The sequence below is a fragment of the Mastomys coucha genome, unplaced genomic scaffold (genome assembly GCF_008632895.1).
Source record: "Mastomys coucha isolate ucsf_1 unplaced genomic scaffold, UCSF_Mcou_1 pScaffold14, whole genome shotgun sequence".
NCBI classification, from domain to species: Eukaryota; Metazoa; Chordata; class Mammalia; order Rodentia; family Muridae; genus Mastomys; species Mastomys coucha.
The window spans coordinates 119,276,599-119,286,647 of record NW_022196896.1 but is presented as its reverse complement, the minus strand read 5'-3'; the positions used below and the strand labels follow the sequence as shown (position 1 = coordinate 119,286,647).

General features: G+C 44.9%; 1 protein-coding gene across 1 annotated transcript in view; it reads right to left on the bottom strand.

Moving 5' to 3' along the window:
- Positions 1 to 10,049, bottom strand: part of Farp2 (FERM, ARH/RhoGEF and pleckstrin domain protein 2) — a 108,056-nt gene that overhangs the window by 17,537 nt on the left and 80,470 nt on the right. Inside the window, exons 14-17 of the mRNA XM_031368499.1 lie at positions 6,818 to 6,996; positions 3,381 to 3,470; positions 2,682 to 2,815; positions 2,009 to 2,090 (exon numbers count right to left, since the gene is read on the bottom strand). Of these exons, the coding sequence (XP_031224359.1) occupies positions 2,009 to 2,090; positions 2,682 to 2,815; positions 3,381 to 3,470; positions 6,818 to 6,996 (485 nt within the window). The remainder of the gene's footprint in view (positions 1 to 2,008; positions 2,091 to 2,681; positions 2,816 to 3,380; positions 3,471 to 6,817; positions 6,997 to 10,049) is intronic.

Here is a 10,049-nt window from a genome sequence, read left to right as displayed (position 1 = left end):
GCTCTGAGGATCACTGCTCTAACAGGGACGTTGACAACGTGCTCTGAGGATCACTGCTCTAACAGGGATGTTGACAACGTGCTCTGAGGATCACTGCTCTAACAGGGACGTTGACAACGTGCTCTGACCCCTGTTTAGAGGGTTCTGTCCTGAGGGCATGCATGCTAGAACAAGATATTCCGAGGGACACTGGTGGGTAAGCTGTCTAAGGAAGTGCTCTGGGAGAATGATATTCTGGGGAGAACCTGCTCTGGGAGAAACCCTATTTTAAGAAATTATACCAAGGGCTGGAGAGATGGATCATCCAAAGGTCCTGAGTTCAATTCTCAGCAACCACGTGGTGGCTCACAACCATCTGTAATGGGATTCGATGCCTTCTTCTGGTGTGTCTGAAGACAGCTAGAGCGTACTCATATACATACAATAAATAAATCTTTAAGAAAAATAGAAATTATATTGAAAGAAATACTCTCTGAGGAAAGATTTTCTGAAGGGAAACATGCTATCAAGAACTCCATTCTGAGAGAAACACTGTGATTAGGAAATCCTGTTCTGAAGGAGGGAAGAAAGATAATCATATCGAAGGGATGCTGTTCTGAGGAGACCTCTTTCTTAGGAAAAGCCTTATATCTCCTTCTTCCCTTAAAAAATAATACAAGGTGCCATGTAGCTCAGGCTGACCTTAAACTCAGTGTGTAGCTCAGGAAAGCCCTGAATATTTTTTTGAGATAGGGTTTTCTTCTACATAGTCCTGGCGCTGCCTGCCTCCCAAGTACTGGGAGGGATTAAAAGTGCGTATCACCAGCTGGGCAATGGTGGCACACACCTTAATCCCAGCACTAGGGAGGCAGAGGCAGGCAAACTTCTGTGAATTTGAGTCCAGCCTGGTCAATACAGTGAGTTCCAGGACAGCCAAGGCCACACAGAGAATCCTGTCTCCCTCTCCCCGCAACATACACACAAAAGCATGTGCACCACCATGCCCTCTCAGAAGAGGGCACCAGATGGAACTGAAGTTACTTACACACTGTGGGCACTGGGAACCCAACCCAGGTCCTCTACAAGAACTCCAAGTGCTCTAACCACTGAGCTGTCTCTCCGGCGTGGAAACGTTGTTTGGAGAAGAACACTGCACTAAGGGGGACCGTAACTCTGAGAGGACACATGCTTAGCAAGCTGTCCTTCTCCAGCGCACGCTCTGTGGAGCTGCGTTCTGACGTGGGAAGGCTGCTACAGGGAAATACTACTTTGGGAAAGGGGTTCTGAAGGGAAGCCTTCTGAGGGGTGCTGTTCTGAAGGGAAGCTGTCCTAAAAGGACGGACGGCTCTACTGAGCAAGCCCCTCCTGAAACCATGTTCTGACAGGCCCTGCTCTAAGAAGAGCTGCTCTAAAGGAAATTCACTTTTAGAGAAGACAGTTTCTGTTTTCTGAGAGGTCTTTATTTTAAGCTCATCGGTCTTAGGTGAAGTCTAGTCCTGGGATCTGATGTTCTGAGGGGAACCTTGTTACACCCTAAGGGAATCTCCTCTGAGAAGGCCTGTTATGAGGAGACTCTCTTGTGAGCAGACGTCTCATAGGGGAACCATGTTCTGAGAAGCCTGCTCTGAAGAAAATCCCTTCCAGGAAAACCCTGAGATGGACTGTGTTTCTTGGGAGACCATTTTGAAGAACATGATTTCTAGGAGAACACAGTTGAATCAACACTGCTATTAAGTGTAGAGCCTTGTCAGGGGACAGATTTGAAAGAATTTTACTCTCCAGAGAGTCCTGTGCTGAGTGGAGAGTTCAGGTGCATGCTGTGCTGAGAGCCCTCTTTGGAGAGGAGCTCCCCCCCCCGCGCCCCCCAGGTGTGGAGAATGTGAAGATGAACTTGTTCTTGGGAATGCTGTTGTGAGGGGACACTGTTCTGAGAACAGCACAGACACAGTTTTCACTCACGGCTTTTATGTGAGGCCTGAGTTAACCTGCCTTACCTTTAACTGACGAGGCCTGAGTTAACCTGCCTTACCTTTAACTGACGCATGTTCCTGAGGAGGATGTCCCCAATCTGTTGATGATCATCTCTTAAGTGGGCACTAGAGGGCCCTTCCCTGGATTTAGAGGAACAAGAAGGTTTATAAATACGAGGAAAGATTACAGAAAAATACCAGGATTTGATGGTAACAACTTGCTTTAGTCAGTTTTTTTTTTTCCTGAGACAGGGTTTGACTACGTAGCTGAAGCTACTCCCAAATGTGATTTTCCTGTCCCTGTTTTGAGGTGGAAAGAATTTAAACTGACAGCAGCAGTTACTGCATATTTCTAAAGATGATAGGAACCAGGGGAGAAGGGTTGTTTTTAAAAATCTGCTCTCTATTCTGGAATGGGGATAAATAAAATGTATCTGCTCTTTTCCAAGAGGGTTTTGAAACACACTTCAATGAGATAGCTGTTCTGAATTCGTTTCTGGAGATGTGAACTTCCTGAGGCATGTGACAGTGTCAAGGGTAGGTAGTACCAAGGCTCAGAGCTCAGAGGTTCAAGGTTCAGAGACTGCTTGTAATAGCCCTCATCCCAAGGTGCCGCCAGTGTGTGCTGTAGAGGTGCAGGGTGTGGGAGCCACTGTGTGCAAGTGTTAGAAGGTGGAGTCGTCTGTGGAGGGAGCCAAGCACATAGTACCACGGGGTGCATAGCATTGTTACCAGAGTGCCAGCCTCTGCTCCACCTCGTGAAGGAAGCCTCGATGGAACTCATAGACTGGATCAATGTTGGAGAAAAGCAGGCTCATCAGGGCTGCAGGCATGGCCTCCTCCTTGATCACCACACTTCGGAACCACTGTGGGAGGAGTTCGGCACGGTGAGAGGCTCGGATGGGGACTGACAGGTCATGCCCCACTGAGACACCAAGCAAAGTCCCTCCAGGATATAGAAAGATAGCTGAAATCAGCATTCCATATATCCTCTTTGTAGACTGTATAATTGTGAAATTTTAAGGAAACAATTCTAGATCAAAGCTTTCAGATAGATAAATTCTAAGCTTTGCAGTTCATGAAAAGACATTAACATTATTTTTGTTTGTTTGTTTGTTTGTTTTAAGGCAGGTTTCTATGTGTTGCCCTGGCTGCCCTGGAACTTTCTCTATAGACCAGGCTGGTCTTGAACTCAGCGATCTTTGTGCCTCTGCCTTCTGAGTGCTGGGATTAAAGGTGTTCGCCACCATTGCCTGGCAAAACATGACCATCCTGACATGATTAGACATCATGCTGTAAGGCAAATACATTCAACAGAATTTTCATATGTAAGTCTCAAGTTTGTCAAGATATTCCTCAAGATGGAGCATCTGTGTTTATATCTAAAACATAACGAGAGAAATCAAAGAGTTCAGGAGAAAGGTTTCCTACCACAGTGATAACTTCTAAGTCCTTCAGATAGGTTCGTTCTGTAGCGAGAAGCTCCTTGGCTATGTAATAGGCCTCATCTTCTGGCATGTGCTGAAAGAGGCAGAGAGAAGCATGAGGAGATTTCTGGGGGACATGCCACCCTTTCCCAGTCAGGGACAGCCTGAGGTTTGTAACATGCTCTGCTCAAGCTAACAGAAGTTTTGGAAATTCCTGCCATGATTCCTAAAGGGATTTACTGTAAATAGAAGACTCATTTTATTTGTATATGGCATGCCTGCATGTACGCTGTGTGCTACATGTGTACAAGTGCCCGCAGAGGCCAGGAGAAGTCACTGGATGAGTTTTAAGTGATTCGGGAACCATCCGATGTAGGTGCTGGTAACTGACTCCAAGTCCTCTTCAAGGGCAGCAGATCCCCTTGACTGTGTAGTGGTCTCTCCAGCCTGGAGGTTTTCTTCTCTCAATATTTCCTCCTCATTGTACCTTATTCTTTGGAAAAACAATTTCTATTCAAATATTAATATATGTAGACAAAACTGAGACTTATTAGTTTTGTGATAGGATTATGTTCCCCTATCACTGCCATTAATGAGGCTGGTTAAAATATATGGAACTATGAGTTTATGTTTAAACATATTTGCATGTAATTACGGGCTGGAGAGATGGCTCAGTCATTAAGAGCCCTGGATGCTCTTCCAGAGGTCCCAGGTTTGAATTCCAGCACCCACACGGTGGCTCACAACCATCAGCCCTAGGAGAGTCTGACAGCTTCTGTGGGCACAGCATGCACATGGTACACATATATACATACAGGTAGAACACCCATAAATGTGAATATAAACAAATAAAAACATATTTATATGTGATTAAAATAATTAAACATAGGCTAAAGATATGGCTCAGCATAAAAAAGCAATAAAAAACAGTTAAACTTACCTCATAAAAGTAACAAAGCAACAACAAACAAAAATAAAGACATAAAGAATCTATCAGTATATATTCTGAGCATGCCTAACCCAAGGTGCAGAGCTGGCTGACGACTTCCTGAATGTGGGAGCAGACCCCAGTCCAACTCTAGGCTTGGCTCCCAGCAGCTTCCCTTATGCTTGCTAGTACAGGGCCTAAGATGGATCTATCTAAGCAGTTCATGAGTCTACATGGGGGCTGTGTCTGCCTACTGTGCAGATGCAACACTCAAAGTTCATGATGGGCTGCAAATCACGACAGAACGTAGTTGTGGAGAATGAAGGTGGGAAGGGCTGAAGGCCAGGAGGAGTGTCATCGGGCCACAAACTCACTTGGAGCAAGAGAGTGGGCCAGCAAACGGGGAATGGCAAGGAACAGAAAGTGATGTGGAACAGTAAGAGGGGATGAGAGACAACTATCGGGCCTCTGGTGCTTTGGGGGTCTATGTGAATGTACTGTGGTATGCTGTGCACAGGATGCAAGCAGAGCTGGAGGAGCAGACAGGGGCCTCATGAGGCTTCTGTACAAGTCTGCTGAGATGATTCCTATGTGAATGTCACACGCAAACTGACAGAGGCAGCAAGAATGACTGGCCAAGGGAAAGACCATCTGTCGCCACCAGAGGTGGGAATGCTGAGACAGTGCTGGGGGGAGGAAGAGACTGAGTTTGCACAATAACCTTTGATGCTTTACAGGCCACATAAGGAGAAGTGTTCAAGGAGATCCCACTGGAGTCCCATGCTTGGGGACCACATCTTCTCTCTGTGCCTCTGATTTAGTTTAAGATAGTCTGCAATATTCTCTCAGTCTCTAGAATAAAGGACTAATGAGGTGTTGTCTTAGGGTTTCATTGCCATGGAGAAACACCATGACCAAGGCAGCTCTTATAAGGGATAACATTTAGTTGGGGTTGGCTTACAGATTCAGAGGTTTAGTCCATTATCAAGGCAAGAGCATGGCTGATGTGGGACTGGAGGAGGAGCCAAAACCTGTACATCTTGATCCAAAGGCAGACTGGAGAAGACTGGCTTTCTTGTGGCTAGGAGTATCTCATTGCCTACTCCTACAGTGACACACTTCCTCCAACAAGGCCACACCTGCTCTAACAAGGCCACACTTACTAATAGTGCCACTCCCTGAGCCAAGCATATCAAAACCACCACAGGTGTGTTCCTCTTATGTGGCTTGGAGCTCACAGGATGATGGCTGTGAATTTATAGTGTCTCCTACCCAGCAGAAAGATGCACCGCAGTAATCCAAACAGCCAGCATCCTTCAGAGCCAAGTCCTGTTCTCTCCCCAGAATCCACGGACATTCTCCCATCAGCTCTTCTCGACTGTGACAGCCCTGGTCCCTAGCTCCACCCTTGGTATCATTGTGTTGTTCCTGGAGGATGGCCCCTTTCCCCATCAGAGCAGCTCTCATACTTTTCTAGCCTTCTACATTTGATTGTATTCTGTGCTATAAAACGTTTTTTAAAAAGTCAAATCCACTGGGTGGTGATGTATGCCTTTAATCCCAGTACTTGGGAGGCAGGAAGGTGGATCTCTGGAGTTCGAGGTCAGCCTGGTCTACAGTGGGAGTTCAAGGACAGCCAGGGTTACAGAGAAACCCTGTCTTGAAAAAAGAAAAAAAAAAAAAAGCACTTTTCCGTGATGGTACCTGAGACAGGTCCCACCTACTGGGCACCCATTACATACCTAACTGATGCTCAAAACCCCTAGTTCATCCTCTAAGAGATTACATAATGGTTTTCTATTTTTATAAATATTTCTAGTTCTAATAATAGCATCTATTCTCTCCCCAAATGTTTGTTTGATTGCCAGCAAAGCTGTATTTCCAGGTTGGCTGTCTTAAGGCAACTGGCTATCCCAGGCATCTATGAGTAATTGGGATCTTCTGCTCCATAATTCTCTACTGCATATTCAAAATGCACCCTCACTACAGAGACCTACAGGAACACTAGCTCTGCTCTAACTCCTGTGTCCTGTCAAAAAGACCAGGACCTCCCCTTGAGGCAGGAGAGTCTCTAGAGCTGGCCAGGTCCCCTTCTCACCACGAAGTTCCATCAGAGAGCCTCCTGAGCCCCAGCCAAGCTTCCTTTAGCAACATCTCTAAGTCACTCCGCTGTATGCAAGGAGGGAGGAGGGAAGGTCAAGGGAAAAACAAGACGGAGAGGCGTGAGGTCCTGCAGAGAAGGGCCTGTCCCTTTGCCACCTATCTTCAGGATCCAGCCGAACACTCCAAACCCAGAGAGCCAAAATGGTTTATCATACAACCAAGGGAATGTGTGTCTGATGGAGCCTTAGGTTTGAAGAGTGATAGAAGTGTCTCAGACTCTTGTTGATCTGGCTGATAATCTGTACAAGGTTTATGGGTGCGAGCTGAGTCTTTTCCTGCCCACCCTGGGGCTCCTCAGTTAGGGCTTGCAAACCAGACCCCAGCAGCACTCAGTCCCAAGGGTGGCCCACCTTGTGTTTCTGCTCTTCTTGGTTGTCCATCCTGGCTGTGCCAGCGCCACTGAGGGCAGGGCTTAGCAAAGGGGATGAACCCTGCTCAGCTGTGCTCAAAGAGGCCTGGAGCTCAGGGCTCAGGCTCAGTTGGCTCTTCAGGCTGGAGGGAGAAGGCTGAGGATTATCCAGAGAAAAGCCTAGAAATGAATGAAGTAGGATGGAGCAAAAATGAGAACAGCTATGCGCTTGGCCTCCCTCACACTAGCCTGACCATAAACCTCACGCCGCCATTAGCTTTTGTGGAAGATGTGCACAGTGTGTCACATGGAGTCCCAGACACAAAAGAAAACAGTGATGGCTAATCTGTCCTGTTTCAGAGACCAAGAAACGATGTAACGCCTCATGGCCTAGGCTGTGTTTTGGGGGGCCCCACAGGAGGGGGAAGAGTAGGCTCTGTGGAGGGTTGGCAGAGGGTTGTGGAGGGTTGCCCGTCACCACGTTGCTCACCTGAAAGGCACACCTAATATTAGACCCATGTTACTAATGATTTATGAAAAAGCTAGATTACATCAAGTTGTTCGTGTCACAATTCTGTCTTCTAGTTGCTGAGTTCTTCATTAATAAGTTTTTCCTGTTGGTTTTTTCATACCAAAGTAACTACTATTTAACTCCTTTTTTAAATTAAAATAACACTTTTGATTTTTATATAGACTAGAATTTTTAGCCTACTTCCTAAGAGGCTAATGATGAGGCACAATTCATCTGGCAATTTATAATAATGAATTTTTTTAGGAGGCTGAGGCAGGAGGACCATGAATTTAAGGCCAGCCTGTACTATGTAGTAACATTGTCCCAAATTAAAAAAAAAAAAAAAAAAAAAAGAAGAGAAAAGAAAGAAAAGAGAGGAAAGAGAGGAAGAAAGAAATTCCTTAACTTCTTATCAAAGGAATCTCACATTTTCCTATGGGAATCAACAATTATTAAATAGCAAAATGTAAAGATACACTTAAAACAGCACTTCTGTTTAAGACAGGCTCTCAGCTCAGGCTTGTCTCAAACTTACTATGTGACTCCATATCCTCCGTCTCCACATCCTAAACGCTCAGATTACAACAGACAGCATCATACTCCAAGTGATATTTCATAGGATAAATTTAAGTGCTACTTTGAAACTATTAAACATGGAAATTTACCTCACATATCCAGGTGAAAAGTACTGTAATACTGAAACAATCACTCTCTCTCTGAATACTAAGTGCCCGTTTTGAACCCCTGGTTGTGAGGATGCTCTACCATCAGGCCTCCTCAAGAGCAACTGCTTTCAGAGGGAGATTCTCACGGACTGTGGTTAAAAGTCCTCAAGGGAAGTCCTCTATAGTGACCCGTTTAGAAGACCAAACCTTGCTTATTGAACTTGCTGCTCCTAAGTGAGAACGGCCAGTTGAGCCCCCACTCCCTGGCCTGGAGCCCTCACTCCCTGGCCTGGCACAATCCTCTGGGCAGGGCGGTTCCGGTGTGGCAAGCTGGAGCAGGGGAGGTCCTTATTTTCACATTGACAAAGTCAGAGATCTGCAAGGACCTCGCCTGCTGATATGCTGACGGCATTCAGACAGGACTCTGCTGTGGAATATTTCACAAGTCATATTTTAAGGCAGGAGAAAACATTCATTGACATAGAAAACCTAGACGATGTTGGTATATGAAAGTTTAACAACCAGTTTATTAAAATTTGCTTTATTACACATTTAGTTGAAACAAGCTAAACATTAATGATATAAACTTAAACCTGCCACCCAGATGTTCAATCTTTATCTCTTTGAGGGGAATCAAAGTGGAGCCAACCTCTCTGTACTATCCTGAAGTGTGGGTTATTTCCTGTGACACTACATCCCAAAGATGTACTATTTGAGGTTTATGCTCTAAAGTCTTTTTGTCACTGATACGTCAGAACTGCATAATTAGGTCCTTTTGCAAAATTAAAATTCAGAGAAAATATAGAATTTATGAATAAATTACACTTCATAACTATACTGTTTAAAATATAGTAGCCATGATGTTTTACATTCAATTATAAAAATGTCAAAGACTACCACTTTCCCCACATTCCCAGTGTTTCTCACAGCATCACACTTGAAGATGTGAAGTCCAGAGCAAGTTCTAGTGCAATACAAAAGAATATACAGAGTATGGGCCAGCCGTAATCTTAGCTCTTTGTAAGCCAGCAGCACTGCACAGCAAGGCTCTGTCTCAAAATAAAACAAAACAGTACTTCCCACCCCCAAACCAAATCCAAAACCAAACCAAACCAGGCAAAACAAAAAAGGTTATCACAGAGGCTGGAAGGATGGTTTGTAATTAAGAGCACTCGTGGCTCTCTGAGAGGCCCCAGGTTTGGTTCCCAGCAATGACACTGTGGCTCTCACCCATCTGTAACACCAGTTTCAGTGGATCTGATGCTCTCTTTTGACGTCTGTGGGCACCACTGTGCCTGTAGTAGTATGCATATACGCATCTTTTAAAAAGGGTTGCCACAAATTTAGATATTAATTTTTAGTAGCAGGAGGGGCAGGACATGCAGAAATGGTGTACTTGTAGAATGACATTAGGAGTGGTAATGGGTGGACAGCCAGTGGAAGGGCAAGGGCCTTGAAGGCAGGAGGTGCCAGCACACAGACCTTCAGCAAGTACCCTACAAAGAAGGGAGATGGCACTTTGGGATGTGTTGTTAGGTTTAGTGTAAACTGGTTTTGGCTCTATGGTAGTTAAAATTACTACTTGATATCAGTGTGAAATTTTTCTATTTTATGAAAAAGTCATCAATTCAAAATTTAACAAATAAATGTTCCACAGGTGTCATTAGGCAATTTTTTTTTAACAATTAAACTTGTTAGAGAACAATTCCTAAATCAGTCTTGAAATTACACACAGACCATCAGAAAGAATAATGGTTTTTTTTTTTTTTTTTTGGTTGTTGTTGTTGTTTTTGTTTTTTGGAGACAGGGTTTCTCTGTGTAGCCTGGCTGTCCTGGAACTCACTCTGTAGACCACGCTGGCCTTGAACTCAGAGATCTGCCTGCCTCTGCCTCCCAAGTGCTAGGATTAAAGACATGCACCACCACCGCCCGGTCCAGAAAGAATAATGTTAAGTAATCTGGGCCTTGGAATTACTGGAAGATTACCCCAGCAAACACACACACACACACACTCTCTCTCTCTCTCTCTCACACACACACACACACACACACACACT